This window comes from Papilio xuthus, unplaced genomic scaffold (assembly GCF_000836235.2).
Source record: "Papilio xuthus unplaced genomic scaffold, Pxut_1.1 DF825946.1, whole genome shotgun sequence".
Lineage (NCBI taxonomy): Eukaryota > Metazoa > Arthropoda > Insecta > Lepidoptera > Papilionidae > Papilio > Papilio xuthus.
Window position 1 is genome coordinate 5,374,986 of NW_013532703.1, and position 19,042 is coordinate 5,394,027.

The following is a 19,042-nucleotide window of genomic DNA, read 5'->3' on the forward strand; positions in this document are numbered from 1 at the left end:
TCTTTGGTTCATGAGAACTCAATCGATACTAAAATTTTAATACTATTAAAAATAAAAACTCAAAAATGAAGGCACACAAACTAAACATATTTTTGAAAATGTTTACAGGTTTCAAATATATTTTTTGCAGTCTATGCATTGTTGAGTATTGAAGTGTCAGACCTTCCATCTCTCCTTGACGACGTGTCCCGGCTGCAGCAGGTCCTCGGAAGCCATGGTGATGTGGTGCGCTCGCCGCGAAGTATCGCAGCGGGACGCCTCGCGGGAACGATTACCACCGAAGTTGGGAAGGGTACGCGACCTGACAATATCATTTAAATTTACAATAAATATTAACGGGCACTGCCCACACGGCTAGACAAAGTACATTCACTCTGAAGCGATTCCATAACAAACTTCAAAAATGTATAGAACTGACAACAATTCTCGATAAGTCACGTGACTGTCGCGCGTCAGTTTCATACAATTTTGAAGTTCGCTATAGAATTGCTTCGGAGCGAATGCATTATGTGTAACCGCACTGTTCAAGGCACGACTAGCAAAGTGAACAGGGCAACATTTAGAACCCCTTTTTTACCTCAACAAACATAATAAAAAAACATTACATTATTTCTAACCATAACTCAACAAGCGTTATAGTTTTATAAATTACTAGCGATCGCCCGCGACTTCGCGCGGAATTAAAAAATAGACAGTAGCCGATTCTTAGAGCTACTGAACATGCATATAAAATTTCATAAAAATCTGTCAAGCCGTTTCGAAGGAGATAATATTCAATATTAGTTCTTGAAAGAAGTTGCTATGTTCAAAAGTTTATAGCCGTCTGTTTTCTATGCGCTGTCTTTGAGCTCAAAGAATGCAATGTAGTTCAATTTAGATCAAAAAGATAAATACTTTCCCACTATACCTTTACTATAACAATGTAACATTTCAATCTAATAAACTAATTTAAACAAGATATTACTATCAAGGCTGTAACTACGCTGGGAAATTAAAAACAACTTATACAATGCCGTTGACAATGGAATAATGGTCGAGCGAAGCATTATGCAGCGGCTTAATATATCTTGCAAATATTTAACTAAAGCTTAATATTCAAATGGATAAAATACTTTTTATTCTTAATACAAATAACGACAGTTTTAAAATATCGTATCATCTTCACAGCCTTAATACGCAAAAACATATCTTAAATTTTTCAAACATAATGCGATGGATATCAAATTGTTGTTATACAAGTTTTTCAATGAAAACACATGTTCATTGTGATAAAATGTGTATCACCTTTTTTTTCCAGAGAGGAATGCTTTATGCATACTCCGCGCCCCGGGAGGGGGTTGGTAGTTATGTGGGATTCTCCTCCATAGCGGAGGCATACCCACTTAAGCTCTCTGTTCCTCCAACGCATCGGGACGGGACCACGGGCACGCTTTCACTGTCCTCCGCGGCCCAAAATGTGTTTCACCTACCATTGTTATGTTACATATATAATTTGAGCGTCGTGAGTCGGGGGTTAAGCACTTGACTTACAATCTGCAGGTCATGGGTTCGAATCCCGCCATGTACCAATGTGATTTTCGATTTACATATGTACATTTATCTGACGTTGTTACGTTCAAGGAAAACATGGTAATGCTGCACATATCTGAGAAGAAATTTAAAGATATGTGTGAAGTCAACCCGCACTTGGTCAGCGTGGTTGACTATGACCTATCCTAACTTATTGTAGGCTCCGACCTATCGGTGGGGACGTATAGTGAGCTGATGATGATGCTATATAATTTTGATTTTTTCAACTTTAAATCGGAAGATATTAAATCAATATAGTATTTCTCCCTATACAAAGTAAACTCCTCTCATACCAATCAGACATTTTAATACCAATATTAAATACCCTTCATATTACTCAGCGTACGTCTCAAGTATTTACGTATCATAATCCGTATCTATGAGAGATTTCCAATCATATAGCTTTCCCTAACTTTAGTCGAACTGTGTGTTTCCATTGCCGAAACATTCATACAAAATAGACGTAATAAGTGAAATTTTGTATGTGTTTATGTTAATATTAATTATGTATCACAAATCTCACCTCAGCAAAGGATTAGGTTGCACTCTAGGAGTGCTAGCGGCTTCCTCGCGCCGCTCCTCCCTCTGTAATAGAAAACAATACCACATCAATTCAATCAATCATGCAACCTGCACATATCTGACAAGAAATTCAAAGATATGTGTGAAGTCAACCCGCACTTGGCCAGCGTGGTTGACTATGGCCTAGTCACCTTTAACTTAGGGTAGGCTCCGAGCCCCTAAGTGGGGACGTATAGTGAGCTGATGATGATGATGAATAAATTTCAAAGCATGTAATTTTTTATAATTTTACACCAACATTTAAATTATTTTCTGTCAAATCGTATACCTTATTCATGTTTCTCTTCTGTCCTAAATAATTCAGATATATTTCGATATACAGCACATGTTTTCATTCATCCTTTCCCAGTCTACATACTCAAGGCAAAAAACTATACACATTCTTTGTAAAGCTAGAAGAATTTTTATTGCTTAAGTTTATGCAAATTAATTGCAAATCAACAGGTTGGATCATACTAATTGACTACAGCGGTAACGTGCAGTAAACACGCATATAGTAACGTAAAATACAAAAAAAAAACTTTTCCAAGACAATAAACTATAACAATTATTAATAACTTTTCTAAATAATACGAAAACTTTAAACAAAAATTATTCGCAATATTCCAAAAAGTTTTTTTTTAAATCAATGATTTTATTCAATACAATAAATTATCTATATATGAAGACTTGTGTGTCACCATTTGTTAACTGACTTCAAAAAATAGGAGCTTCTCAATTCGTCTGTATGTCTATTTTTTGTCGATAATTAAAAAATAAAATTATGAAAACACAAATCACCCGACATCACATCACTTTAACATAAACACGAGACCCAAAGTTCTATAAAATTTACAAACAATTACTGTGTGTTAGCAATTACTTTCCGTGCACAAGGCCAAGAGCAAGGTCTGCGGTCAAATGGTAACTAGACAGCTGATGAAATCTATAAGCGTACAACTTCACTGCACCGACAATTGTAATACATATAGCCATCCCTTTCAGTCTCTTTAAAATAAGGGAGACATATAAATACAAATGTAACAGCAGTGGAAATCAACGGTGAAGATGTATTGTTAGTATTGACCGCATAAGATCAATTTATGCGGTTTGTATATTATAGGGTATATTTACATACATTTTTATACAATAAGGTGATAAACGAGCGAGCGGTCACCTGAAATCGCTGAAATAGCGAAGTGACCGTTGCCCATAGACATACGCAATTGCATATGCGTTGCCTACCTTTAATCAACGGAGGAAAGGATGCACAGAAAGAAATATTTTCCCGTTACAACCATCCTCTCTTCCGGAAAGTCCACTTCCACTTCCCATCTTTTTCTTATAAGAAAGGGTGGGAAGGGAAAGAGGACTAAATTAGGCCTCCGGGACGCTCACTCAACAGACGAAACGCGGAATTGCTTCCACTTGACGCCTGTCTTCTGTGTGGTCGTGGTATTTCACCGGGCGAGCCGGGCTATTTCGTGCGAAGATGTTAAAGTGGGCTCTAACACTTTTGAATGTGAATGTTGTATTATGAAACTAACTTACCATCCCGGCTTTGCACGTGTACTTAGACACAAAGTAACCTACGTAGTACTATTAGTTACTCTGTGGTCTCTGACACGATAGAAGATATAGTCCTACTAGGATATCTGGCCTGAGTACACTTTTTGACAAATACTAATGAGCTATTGCAATTTATATATGCTCACCGGGTCAAATAACTCTGTCGGTCTATGTGATTCTAATTACGAAATCTTACAATAGTCGATACCTCAAATTAGATGTCAATGTCGTCTGGACTATGAAAAATAATATTTTTTCTATATTATTGGATAATTTTACCTCATCACGCAATTCGATCTGACCTTATCCATAAGGGTAAATGCCAGCGTATTAACCTTTAATGAATTTTTCTTTTACCCAAATGTTATTCCTTTATCAGAATAAATCCCTCAGGGGTTTTGTTAATTAAAAAAACACATTATTACTTTAAAAATGACAACTTCTATACTCTTCATATATCTATTATTAATCCATTTATCTAGAACTAACGAACTTTTTTAAATTATCATTAGATTTGGTCTAAACTACAAACCTGTATACTAGATCAAATTGTAAGATATAATAACTAGGTCAAGAAAATCCGCCCTATTTTTCTAACCTTAACCTGTATACTGAAATACTAGGTAAAAAACGAGAAAACTTCCAAAGAACTGATTTCGCCTACAATCGGCATTGTAACACGACCTTGCGGGGTGAAAACAAAGATCAATATAAGACACGGTCGTCTCAGCAGGGCTGACATCTCATAGTTTTAGAAAATTATTTAAAAATTGTAATCATTCCAGCAAATCTCAAGTCTTGTGGTAGTTATTGGCAAGTGATATCCAGGATTACACCCCATCCGCCTCAGATGTATCCTTTAAAATTGGGGCCGAGGGTCAGAGTGGTTCAAACAAGTCACTCGATATTTTTGTAGTCCCCTAAGTATATTTTTTTTCGTCGTCTGTATCCGGGTCTACATTTTTTGGCAGCCCTACGTCTCCAGCCATAGATTCTGCGGCACTATAACTGAGAAACCTTTTTTTCAGCCACTAATGAATACCATTGAAAACGCTGCCCTCATTCTCTAGCTTTTACGATTTAAACTTGGAAATATTTCTAAGCCATTTCGCTTTTTAGAGGATTAAAAAAAATAAAAGCAAACGATTACTACATTTCTTGAATCGTAAACAGTCAATTTTAAAAGTACTCAGTTTCTTAAAGTGGTTTTGGCTTGTGTATTAATATTTCAATAGTCCGGGAACAGTTCAACAGTGGTAGAGCCCGCTTTAATATCTTCGCACGAATTGGCCCGGCTCGCCCGGCGAAATACCACGACCACACAGAAGACAGGCGTGAAGTGGATGCAATTCCGCGTTTCGTCTGATGAGTGTGCGTCCCGGAGGCCTAATTTAGTCTTCTTTCCCTTCCCACCCTTTATCTTATAAGGAAAGGAAGTGGAAGTGGACTTTCCGAATGAGAGGATGCATGGGAAAGTAAAATATTTTCTTTCTGTGCATCCTCTCCTCCGTCGATTTAAGGTAGGCAACGCATATGCAATTGCGTATGTCTATGGGCAACAGTCACTTCGCTATTTCAGCGATTTCAGGTGGCCGCTCGTTCGTTTGCCACCTTATCATTTAAAAAAAAAGAAAACTGGTAAAACGAGTTACGGCACCTACTTGATGACCACTATTCTGTAAAGACTGAAGTGTCTGAGAAGAAGAATATTTCAAACGAACTTAAAAATCTTTGTATTATTCATCTGGCAATTTAAATCTTAACAATCTGAAAGCATTATAAAGAGTATTATGAAACATTGCCAACATTTTTATAGTCTTTTTATAGGTTTTCATTTGTTCAAATTGTGTACACAATAAAATGAAAATGCCAAACGTGTACTTCATGTAAAGCCACTTACTTTAGTCAAGCATTGAATGATTTGCAAAACAGTTTGATCCATTGATTTCATTATGGCTGACACGTCTCTCCTCAGTTATGGTACGACAACTAGTGACATACAGCGAGGAAATTAGCACATAGGTACGGACAAATTCATTACGCACCATATATGGAAACTGGTAGATACTTTACTACAGTGAACTATTTTATACTTATACTTTATCCGCGACATTGTCCGCGCGTAATTAAAAAAGAAACTTAGTAAGTAGTGTTAGAAAGAAAATCCGCCTGTACCGGTGTCGGATTCAACACTAGCCTTACTAAAATGTCGACGTTTATGTCCCCTCACTAATTATTCCGACACTTGACCTTGTAATGAAAGCGCGATTCGCGCCAAAGGATTCTAATTAACAATGTATAAAAGTAGTCTATGTCTTTATCTAGATTATGTTCTACATCTGTGTCAACTTTCAGTGAGATCCATTGAGCCGTTTTGAAGACATCTTCTAGCAAACATCCATCCATCAATCTAAACATTCGTGGTGGAATATTAGTACTAAGTACGATTTATGGAATGAGGTTGACAAACTATAATAAACAATTTTCATCCACACTGTATAGTATTTTCAAAGATCATTTAAACTTTCTTTGAGGTTAAAATAATTTTTTGTAATCTACGCATCAAAATTGGTCACCACAAGCAACGCCAAAGAATAACTTTGTTGCACCCATATATAACTAGAATATCCCGATTTAACATGAAATAACGTGCAATATTGAATTTCAATACATAAGGGTGAAGGAGGGTATGAAAAATCGAAGGGGATATATTTACCCTGCGAAGTAGCACTTTTATAGTCAAGAATATATTAAAGGGTAATTTTCTGTATAATTTTAGCTCCGAGTGAATTCAAATGAAGTGTAAAGACAAGGCTTTTGTCGTCAAGATACTTTCCCGCTACTTACGTTACTCGCTCGAACAGAAAAATCCATTTTCTAGTTTTGAAGCAAAAATATTCAAGAGTTGTTCAAAGTTAAGGGGCTTATTTATCATGACTTAAAAGAGCTCGCCTCAAAGCCTCGTAATTTAAATTATACCGTTTAAATTATTTACAGACCTGTGGTTCATGGCGGCGCGCACGAAGCTGCTGGTGCTGCTGGGCGGCAGGGCCCGAGCCCTGGGACTCGGTGTCCGCTGATGACGACGATGATTCTGTCAGAAAAACATTACATGATAAACTGACAAAAAAACATCTGTGTCATGAGGGCGACTAAGACCTAGCGTGGTAGACTACCAGGGTAACATTATTTCAAGTATAGGTACTCGTCAATAAACTAAATTACGTTGTATTACCTGTCGCCCGGGATTAAAAAACTTATGTGGCCTATGTGTTCTTCCAGACTATGTCCTACATCTATGTCAAATTTCAGCGAGATCCATCGAGCCGTTCTGGAGATACCTTCTAACAAACATCCATCCAAACATTCGCATTTATAATATTAGTAAGATTAAAAAACATTACCTGATCTATGAGAGGCGTGCGGTGCCAACTGCTTGAAAGATGGCTCTCTCTCGCAGGCTGGCTCCTGCTCCCTGCGACAGACAAACACAACTATCAATTTTATAGTCCACTGTAAAAAAACTTTTCATGTCTATGGTTTGATGATATTGTAAATTATGCCTACACCTATGGTTTATGATATGAATTTTACGTGACTATATAAAACCTGTCTACATCATTATGTATCGATCGATCTAACAGTGGTGTCTTTTTATAAATTTCAATATAAATAGCCTTTAATAAAATGTCCCTGTAACAAAGAATTCTTTGTGAAGATGTTTTTATAAAATGTCACAGGGTTAGTTGCCAATCTTTATCTTTATACACGTATATAAAAGCAATAAATAGCGTATTTACTGCTGGATAAATACGGTACAAAAGTTCGAAGAGAGGTGAGGTTTTACTGTTTTTAGGTCAGTCCCCCAAGCTGAAAGGTGACCCTGAAAGCTAATATAATGGATCACTATGGAAGCTTATGGAATTTGTGATTAATATCCCTATCACAAATAAGTATTTATAAAATTTGCATAGATGGGTAATCAATCGGATTAATAAGACTAAATTTATGAAAACGTATTATTTTAAAAAGCAATAAAATGCATTAACTAGCGCTCACACGCGTCTTCGTCAAAACAAAATTTTAAAAAGTAGCCACACCAAAGTACAGGCAAAATCTGGTCTTCGTTACGAAAATCGGAGAAGACGAGACAAATACGTTACGTAAAAAAATACATGACATATACAAAATATTTTTTTTGCTGATATTACATACAAACAGTCTAATTGTAACTGTATAGATAGATACAATTATTTTTTCCTACAAAATAACATACACAAACAGTAACAAAACAAAACATTTGCGTGTTTCTTCTACATAATCATCACAGTTGCATAAAACGTAGAACCCCACCCTCCACATACAAATCAAAACAATCTATCTTCACATTATTGATCGGTTTCTGGCCTATTAGATGGTATCAAGGGATATCATGAAGGGTAGATTTTGTAACCCTAATGCTGGGTAACTAAGTTACCCAGCCATGTTGTATAAATTGAATACAACACGAAAGCCAAAAATGATTTTATTACGTTGTTAACATACTTGTTATAACACTAACATATTTAAAATATTATTTCATCTAACTTCCCGCGCAATTCTCTTCTTTTTTTTTACTTTTTTTACATAATTAAAAAGGCAAAGTTTCTTAGTGGCCAGTATGCCACGTCTGTGGCCGAATTTTTAAATCTGCTAAAGAGCAGGAAAGCCCCACTATCATTTTCCATAATTAAAAAGGCAAAAGTTTTTAGTAGCCAGTATGCCACCTCTTTGGCAGAATGTTTAATTTTAATCAAACTTCAAGACGAGTTTTTTTTAATATAGTATAAGCTAACGCTTGACCACGATCCCAGTTAAAAAACAAAACGGTGCAGACATGCGAGGAAAGCATTGTACAAGCTTAGTCGCATTACACTCCCTAAAATTAATTAGCTAAATTAAATTAGAACGCTTAGCAAAAATAAATAAATGCTTTACAATATGTTTTAATAGAATAACTACGATAAATTGATCCCCTACTGTATAAATAGATTAACAACATAACTAATATGGACATTTTTTTAAATAATACGGAGTAATTTCAGTATCATCATCATCATCATCAGCTCACTATACGTCCCCACTGAGTTAAGAGTGACTACGCCATAGTCAACCACGCTGACCAAGTGCGGGTTGGTTGACTTCACACATATCTTTGAATTACTTCTCAGATATGTGCAGGTTGTATAACGATGTTTTCCTTCACTGTAACAATTTCAGTATACTATCATCTATTTCAGTTGGTGCAACAGTGAAAGTCCACGCTTAAATGGTAGACGAGCATCTACACATGAATCAAAGTATCCAAAATAGCTAAAATCTCATTGCTTCCTTTATATACTAATATTTCTTGTACATAAAAGTTTATTACCTAATAACCTACTATAACTGCTTTTTTAACCGCAACGGCCTTGTAGAGACACGCCTCTGTCCGCACGTAACTTAACTCGAACTTATCAAGTAAATTAATATCATGTTGGTTGTCGGTATATTGTAGTTGACATTTGATGCGGGTGTTTCTTATTCCGATGAATACTAATTAATTCTTAACTTAATTCTACTGTATACGAAATAAAAGAAATATAATCATCCTATATAATAATAATAATAAGACATTTAATCCATTCAAAGACATTACAACATTTATAAGTGTTTATTACACAATTTAAAACACAAATTAAACAACGCAATGCAGAATAGATAGGGCCTTTGCTCAGTCGTATGTATTTTATGTCAGTATTTTAAGTTTGCTAATAGAATGAGAGTGATGCCAAAATTGTTGTTTGGCATTATTTTGATAGCAACTTAGAAATTAATCTAGTAAGGGACGTAAAGCCATTAGTCAAATAATATTTCTCTAGACCAGCGTTTCTTAAAGTGTAACAAAATAGTAGCAGTAGTTTTACGTACTAAAAAATTCCCAGATAAAAAAACCGTCAAAAGATTAATATTACGTATTTAGAAAAAGTTAGGACGTGAACTGTACGAGGGACGCAAGAAAATAATCACAAATTCTAAGGTCTAGAATAATCAAATTTAGAATCTAGGATTACCCTAGTCAAAAAGTTTGAGAAATATTTCTCTAGACCCTAAAATTATACACTAACATGTTATAATTGTAATTTATAATCCTGTGACGTCATTATAAATATGACACATTTTCCTTCAGAATATCCGTCAAATGAGTGCCAAATTCACTCAGATCGAAGCACCCATTAGACGGGGACGTTGCGGTCAATATTAAAGTACAGGACGTGGGTACATTAACTTCATGTTGGTAATAAAAATCTTTACGAATACTAATACGGCGCAATATGGATTACGCATTTAAAATCAAATAACTGTAAAAAAACAATAACGATAAATGGATATCGTGACGATGAACTCAAGTCCTAGGAAAGACGCAAAGAATTTCATCAGAAACAATTTAATCATTTTATCGAATCCTATTGTCTATGAACGTACAAAAAAAGTTAATAAAAAAATTATACAGTCTAATGGAACCTAATCCTTCTTTGACAATCTTTTAAAAATAATTCGGATGCCTTTCACAGTCCGAAAGTGCTATCGGAAATACTTATTGAAAAAGTAATTAGGTTCAGTAAAAATTAGTTCAGGACCAATCTTTATATATATATAATTCTTCTGTGAATGTGTATGTCACTGAACTTCTCTCAAACGACTGGACCGATTTTCATGAAATTTTTTGTGTGTGTTCAAGGGGATCTGGGAATGGTTTAGATTCACAATTTTGTCCGTTGGACAATGTTTTTTTAATAGTATATCTAATATGAGAAATATTAAACTCTTTTAACGGGCAAAGAACAAAAAGTAAATTCAAAGGCGTTTAAAATTGAAGAAACTTTATATACTGCTTTTCTTTGCCCTCATTCCTTGGCTTTTATGAATAAATACGAAACGAAAGTTCACTCCGTTGAGAGCTCAACGCTGAAGGGTTACACAGAGTAACTACCACAGAGGTTTTATATTTAATTAGACTACTGTTTTTCTATACTGGATTCGTTTTAAAAGCTAATAGTACTAGAATAAGTAACCGTTAATCACTTCAGTTTTAACTATGTGTCGAAATTTTTAACACTTAATTCGCACGGCCGCTTTTTTAACGCCGCGTTAAAAGTCGACTTTGGCAGCTTTCCGGTGAGTAAGGATTTAAAAATCTCATTTGTTTCCTTCGCTCAGTGCTCAAAATGCAACAGTGCGCGATAAAACATCGCGTTTTAAAAATCACGCTATCTTATTAATATTATAAATATATAATAAAAGTTTAGATGGATGGATGGATGTTTATTCGAAAGTATCTCCGGAACCGGTCAACGGACTTTGATAAAATTTGGCACACATGAAGAAATGGAAGAACACGTATCCTATTTATTATCATCATCATCAGCTCACTATACGTCCCCACCGAGGGGCTCGGAGCCTACCCTAAGTTAAAGATGATTAGGCCTATTTATTAAGTTTTGCTTAATCCCGCGCGGGCAGAGCCGCAGGCAACAGCTAGTCTTCAAATAAATACTATTACACAGCGAAAATTTGTTCGATTTGAGTACAGGAAAGAAGACCTTGATTTTGAACATTTAACAAAAATAACAAGAAAACTTACGCGCATTAAACACACTCGTTATAACTAAAGATGTCTGTCGTTATTTGTGCGCACAATTGTCACAGATTTATTTTCATAACTTGACACAAATAGTACAGTCAGCAACATAATAAACAGGTCAGTGTATCTTCATAATATAACGTAAAAACAGAATAACTTGAGTGCGATACTGTACATAAACATAACTATGTAACTATAGCTCATTGGTTCCCACTATTCAATGATAACCTAAAAAAATACGCCCACTAGGGCTTAAATTAAATAATGTAAATATAAAAACTTCTTGGTTGCAAATATTTTTTAAAAATGATTTGTAATTAATATATAGCAGATGTTACCTTTACAGTTAAGAAAACTAATTAATTTAGCAGGTAAGATTACTAATACATACTTAAGCTGACCAGCGAACATTATATTAACAGGGTTAATTTCTTGTGATGGACAAATAACTGTGGGTTTCTGAGACTAAAATTAAAACATATTGCTATCTCTTTTTTGTCATATGCTTAATAGAGATATTTTGATTCGACAAACCCATGGTATGCAATTTAATTTACAAACCTAAAAAATGCTAAGTTAATTTCTAATTTTATTTCCGATATTATTAACTGTTTATTACCTTTGACTTGCCTATACAACTGCAGTTATAATCGAAAATAGTTTATAAAATCTATTTCTTACAATTTACATAAAATAACAATAAAATTGGATAAGAATCAACATTGTTAATGGTTGGCTGATTGACTTTGTGTAACGTTATGCTCCACTAAATGCAACAATTCAGAAGGTAACCGTTGAGTTTACAATGTCAAAATACTTGTACAAAAACTATTATCATCACTCTCATTATCTCTGTAAAAACAGAGATAGATATATATTTCAGAAATTTAAACTTACAATAAAATGTTAATAAATTATGTTCATAGATCTATTCGACAAATAACAGTTATTTTTTAAATATAGTCTGCCTTATTAGGTATCACTTTCTGAATAGCACAATATTTACAACTCTTCCATACCACTATATCAACTGTCATATCTGATGAATTTAATATCCCTTTGACTTACTAATATTATAAATGCAAATGTTTAGACAGATGTATGGATGGCTGTTTGTGTGAAGGTATCTCCAGAACTGCTCAACGGATCTCAATGAAATTTGGCATAGATGTACTACATAGTCAAGAAGAACACAGAGGCTACTTATTAAGTTTTTTAACTTCGTGTGGACAGTCGCGGGCGACTGCTAGTAAAGTTATAAAAATTATTTTGACATATTGAACAAGTTTCTATGTAGGTGTGGTTACATTGAATAATACATTTATAACAGGAGTAATTGCTTACTATTAAGATAATTGATCTGGTTGAGATGAATTGCCATTGTAATATGTTATCCACTGAAACCATTGTTACAAAGTTATATTACCTTTTAGATTGTTTTTGAAAATTCTGTTTAAAAATATTAATTCATATAAGGGACATAAATAGATTTAATTATAAAATATTATATATTAGCTCCAAGACTATTTTAAAAATCTATGAAGATTAGCATATTTAATAAATGTTGTGTCTGCTATCGAAAGTTAGTTTAAATAAATTCATTTTAAAATAATATTATTTCAAGTGATCACTTTAATGATATAGCCTAAACTAATATTTTATATCGATTTTATGTGTCGACTGGCATAAAACTTTTGTAGAAAAAACAAATAAAACCGGTAAATAGTCTTAAATGTTGTCGTACTACTTATTGTAATATTTTTATTTAGAAAAATGTCAATATCCCACTAAAAATAAGTAAAATTGTCAGACTACTACGAAGAAAAGAGACAAGTACAATAATCCGGCCGATTATTCTGCACTACGCAACCGAGAAATGCCGCGGTATTACGTCACTTCCTAACACAGCCGGGTAATACTAAAGCGAGAAAGCAATACCCGGGCATCCCACCCACATACAATCGATTTTTTAACAATTCACATATATTTTCTCCGTAATATTTATTTTACCTAATTTTGTAATACATTTTCATTTAACACGCAACATAAAATTCTTTATCGTGTGTTGTAAATACACAAAACTTACCTAGAAAATCGGATCCGTCGCTCAATCCGACAGAGAATATATTTAGATGCGCTGAAAATTCACTGAAAATACACTGAACAAGCGCGACGTTTTGTACTATTTAATTATTAAGCGGTTAAAAAAGCAACTGAGACGCGTTTAACGTCTTTCATCGCGTCGCGCGGTAGCATTTTTCGTATTTTCTCTCGATTTCGACATAGGTCTACATCGATCGCGGAGCCATGACAGGTTCTTTTCACCGCAGTGAAGTAAGCGACACCCGCTCAGCTGACGGGTTGGTTTTTCGCAGTATTACTTGAAGTTAGCCGTAATTTGTGCTAAGAGGCCGATGACCTTTCCGATAATAATAGGGTTCAAATAGATATTACTACGATAATGGTAATTAGAATTAGAATTATTGCACAGTGTACTCAAGTTTTTGCTTTCGAATTTTCAACAAATATAGAAAGCTCTATTTTACTATTTTTTACGGCATAATAAATTGGTTTAATGAATAGTAAGAAACAAGTATAGTCAAGAACTTAAGTGTAATTTAATTATGAATGTAAAATGTAACACCTATACAAAAACATATTATTATCTTTATTCTACTGTCTTTTGGAAAAAATATTAGTTTTAGTGCACATGTTTAAGCAGTGTAAACTCACAAGGCATTATTTGGTTTCTAATAAGAAAACATTGTTTTATTTTATGTTCCTTTAATTTGGTGTTTGAATATTTGTAATTATCAGCAATTTTTTGTTAAACAGGCCATTTTTTTAATGTAACAAACCGTGACAATCGATTAACTGGCCACTAGAATTGGCCAAAATAGTGAAGTGACCGCTGCCCATAACATTGGCATTTAAAGTTGCGTTGCTTAGTTTTTTAAAAAAAAAGAGGAGGGACGCCCCTGCCAAATCCACTTCCCCTTCCCATTCTTTCCTTGCACGAAAAGGATGGAATGGGCAAAAGGATAAAAATTAGGCCTCCGGGAAGTCATCAGACGAAACGCGGAATTTCTTCCACTACACTCCTGTCTTCTGTGTCGTCGTGGTAATCCACCGAGAGGGCCGACACGTGCTAAACATGTTATTGCGGGCTCTACCACCACTGTTAAATCATCCCATAATAAACACATGTTTAGCTAAAAATCCCAACGTAGTAGTATATTTCAAAGGAGTTTGAAGTTGAAAATGAATTTCACTGGTGGATCAAGCATGAATATTGTCTATAATTATAATCTTACCATGGAATGCTGGGTGCCCAATCGAGTTGGACCCGCCTGGGAGCTACTAGCGACATCTTCCCGTCGTTTTCGGCACCCAATCTCAATAAAGACGAACTTGATTTATCCACAATTTTCATTTAAACTGGCTCAAAGCGTACACATGTCACTGCCTTAATTTTTATACAGATTTGGCGCGCTTTTTTTAAACGTCATTGTTTTGTCATAGTATTTTTTTTTCGTAATAGGTAACCGTGATAAAGGTAATACCTAATGATGTGGTTATAAAAATTTTGTTTTGTATGTTTCGTTAAAATTCAATATATTCGATGTTTGTTTCGTTTGTTGCACCTGAAACAAGAAAATACATAATTTACTAATAGAAATTTTTATTTGTATTTTAAGAGTAGAAAGCTAAATTACTAAATATAGAAAAATGGCTGACATATAATTGTTGCCTATTTGCTATACACAAAATTAATAAATATTTTTTTCTAAAGATAATTGAAGTAGGATGTAATTAGTACATTGTAGATAAATTTAATTAGATTAAATCGATTCTGTCGAACATAATTAAAACTGTTGCAATTTTTCCGCCAATACGCTCTTATATCAGCAATGGGGTTAATAACCCGATATTATTTGAACGCATACGCTTCATTCGAAAAAGTTAACATTGTATCGACATTTTTTCAAACTTAACCTTACTTACGCACTTTTATGACATATACCGGTTTTTGTACATATTTTCATGAATTTATTTACAAGCTGATTGTTGCCAGCAGTATTTAAAAAAATATTATACTGCGTGTTTTTCCAGACTATGCGTTACATCTATGTATGTCAAATTCCATTCAGATCCATGCAATCGTTGTAGAGATAACTTCTAACAAACATCGATCCAAACATACAAAGTTTCGCATTCAAAATATAAGTAAGAAGAGAGTTTTCTAGATGATGCTATATGGGACTGCTATATTTTCTCCTTTTTCCAAAGAAGAAACAATGACAAATCAGCCAGTAACAGTAAAACAAAAGAGTATCATGTCAATCGCATCATCACAACGTGCAGTGTAAGTGGGTCGTGGGATTGATATTTGGGACGGCCGTTTGGTATTTATTTCTATGTTTTTGTGAATATAACTGCCCGTTGTCGCCCACACACATCAATAATAGCACGGCTGCATCGCTCATCACAAGCGAAGTCAACGATATCGTTAAAATGTGCTAGAATTGTTAGATTTTATCTAGGTTTCACTAAAATAAAATGGTTTGTAAGCGAAGGGAAGTAGAATAGAGTTAAGCAAAATGTTCTTAGAAAAATCTGTGTCAATAAGTAATTTTACATAGAAGTGTAAAACAATTTTATTATTATTAATTTAACAACAACATTTACATAGTAAATTAAATGTCGCGAAGCACTTCTGGACCAGGGCTATTTAATATCCAAGGTTGCACTCAAATGAAGAGGTTCGAGTTATCATTGTTGACCAGACAGTTTTCAAAGCTATATTGTAGTGTTTGCAAGCTGTTTTAGTCGGTAGGATTCTTATTGGTTACAAAAAATAATACTAGATGGCGCTCTTTTCGGAACGTTTCCGTTTCACAGAAAAACTCAATTCCATTATAACAGATGTCGTTGCTATTAACATAAAAAAGTCTTTTTCATATTAGACAAGGTTTTATTTAAATTACCTGTGCTATGTCTGATATATACTTTCTTTATACTTTTCATTTATTAAGGTTGAATGAAATCGTAAATCATATGACAAAATAATTTTACGAAGTGTTTAAATATTGCTTTGATCATTTTAATGTGATAAATTAGAATAGAAATACACGTAAAGCTGGATTTTTTACTTATAAATACACAGGCAAATTGAATGAAAACACACATTTGTTACGTCTAAAGTTCGGAGATCTTACTAAATTTACATATTGTATTTTTGTTTATTCATCGTGAGTTTCTGAGACTAAAATCTCGGCTTAAAATATAATATCGTTATCTTTGTATTTTCAAAGATAACGACAGGGATGACGATATATTTTATACAGAGATTATGGTCTTGGAAACCATCGGTGATGTCAATGGATCCGCTGATGTTACATCTAGTCTTTATCTTAAAATCCCTAAAGGCAATGCCTCGCCAACGTCTTTGAAACCCAGGAGTTCCACCTGAACTACATTGGGAATTACTGTCATAGATTAATATTGTTTTAATAAACTGAATAATCTGTTTTATTATGTTTAATTTAATATATTTTATGTTAACGTTTGTGTTTAAAAATATTTGTCAGTTTTAACTAATGTTTTGCAATGAACGTTGGCGGTAACCCAAGTGGCAACTGACTCAACGGGAAAGTGAAATATATATAATATAAAAATCCAAATTGATTCTAACGAACAATGGAAAGAAAACTCGGAATTTAATGCTAAATTCAACAAAAAAGTTCTCCTGTAAAACTTTGCTTTTGAGTACTTAAAACTATTAAAAATGGATGCTTTTACTTATCAATTTTGTTATATAAATTGCCTCTACTCTCACCTGCGCCAAGTTGGCTTGGTTTTAACTAGTGAGTACGTAGTAGTGTTATAATCCTGCCAACTCAACCTCAATGACTGGCAACAGAGTGATTAATACAAAATATTATATTTTTTTTATATCATAAGGTGGCAAACGAGCGAGCGGCCACCTGAAATCGCTGAAATAGCGAAGTGACCGTTGCCAATAGACATACGCAAATGCATATGCGTTGTCTACCTTTAATCGACGGAAGAGAGGATGCACAGAAAGAAAATATCTTCCCTTCCATCCTTTCCTTATAAAAAGGTGGGAAGGGAAAGAAGACTAAATTAGGGTATTAATTATATAACAAAGACTAAGGACGCATAATAAAAGATTATTTGTTTTTAAATCGTCTTTCCCATAGGAAATCCCTTTTCTATTCTTTCCTTTTTAAAACAGTACTCTGGTACTCACACTAATCAGACGAAACGCGGAATTACATCCACTTTAACTTCTATTGATTTCTATTATTGAAAATCTTACTTCTTACTAATATTAGAAATGCGAATGTTTAGATGTTACATACATGGATGGATGTTTGTTAGAAGAAATCTCCAGAACAGCAGCATGGATCTATAGTCTGGAAGATCACATAGGCTACTAAATATTTTTTTTTATACTTCTGCGCTTACGGAGTCACGGGTGACAGTAACTAAGGAATATTTTTTTTTTTATAACAGAAGGGGGCAAACGAGCAGCGGGAACACCGAGGTGTTCAACGACGCCCATGGACATCATTATATTATATATCATTATTTAGTTTATTATTAAACGATAAAGCGATTCCATATCTTTAGGTCTCCGTATCAAATGAAGCTTAGCATACCGTATTGTGTAGTACGGAAGAAGGTGCCAAATGTCTACCATACCAAAACAAATACTAGATTAACATTTATTTATATTATTTCATGTACATGTCGCACGTGTAGAAATATCGTGCCATAGGAAAAGCAACTTTTTTGTTGCTTTACATTACTATGCTTATGACCATGTTGACAGTAAAATGGATTCTAGGCAATTACTGGTGCATATTTTAACTTTCATGTTTTTTGTCGATTGACATCTTCGTACAAAGACATTGTAGTGTACGAGGATTCTTGCTGCATTCATGGTCACACTACACTAATAATCAGGGAAAAAGAGACCCAACTTTACGCGCTTGCATCCCCAATTACCCCCTTTAAAGTTAGGGAGTTACAACGCCTACCTACGTTTGACATATCATAAATATTTTATCTACCAATTCTACAAAGAAAATTCTACGAATATCAATCTATAGCGCTTATTAGAGCCAGGACTCTACTTTGTATTAATTTTTTCTGTAACTAAAGTATTCAGAGAAGCTATTCTTATTCTTACGAGATTAATGTCACTTGGACAGATAGACTATTCGTTGCTCAGTCGTCATAGATGACACGATAGTTGCTTATTTATATCCAGACGTAGACTAGGAGGGGGAATAGGGGGTAACGTGTTATACAACGGGTCCTACGTATATGGATGTACGTAAAAAAATATATTTTTCAATGTCATTTTGGTGTACGTTGATACATATGTAAAGACTATAATACATCGAAAAAATGATTTAAACATGATATATTCACACTTGAATTTCGAAAGCGCAAATATAATTTTGCACAAAAAAACGAGTTACGTCACTATACGTAGGAGCCGTGGTAAGAGCGAGTTTCAGGTGAACAACCGGACAAAGCGAATTGCATTCGTTCGCGACGACCTAAAAACAGGTGCGTCCAGTTAACTGGGCCATTGTAATTTTACTCTGTCTGCTCTGGGATTTCGACTAAATATCATATTACTGT

General features: G+C 34.2%; 1 protein-coding gene across 4 annotated transcripts in view; it reads right to left on the reverse strand.

The window, feature by feature from the left end:
• Positions 1 to 19,042, reverse strand: part of Asator (tau-tubulin kinase asator) — a 46,354-nt gene that overhangs the window by 14,091 nt on the left and 13,221 nt on the right. For 3 of the 4 annotated variants that reach the window (XM_013321182.1, XM_013321183.1, XM_013321181.1), the window contains exons 2-6: positions 14,677 to 15,006; positions 7,104 to 7,174; positions 6,699 to 6,793; positions 2,093 to 2,154; positions 163 to 301 (exon numbers count right to left, since the gene is read on the reverse strand). In XM_013321182.1, coding sequence (XP_013176636.1) covers positions 163 to 301; positions 2,093 to 2,154; positions 6,699 to 6,793; positions 7,104 to 7,174; positions 14,677 to 14,795 — 486 coding nt within the window. In that variant the 5' untranslated portion in view covers positions 14,796 to 15,006. Of the gene's footprint in view, positions 1 to 162; positions 302 to 2,092; positions 2,155 to 6,698; positions 6,794 to 7,103; positions 7,175 to 13,448; positions 13,465 to 14,676; positions 15,007 to 19,042 lie in introns of those variants that run through there. The other variant, XM_013321184.1, reaches the window with a different exon arrangement.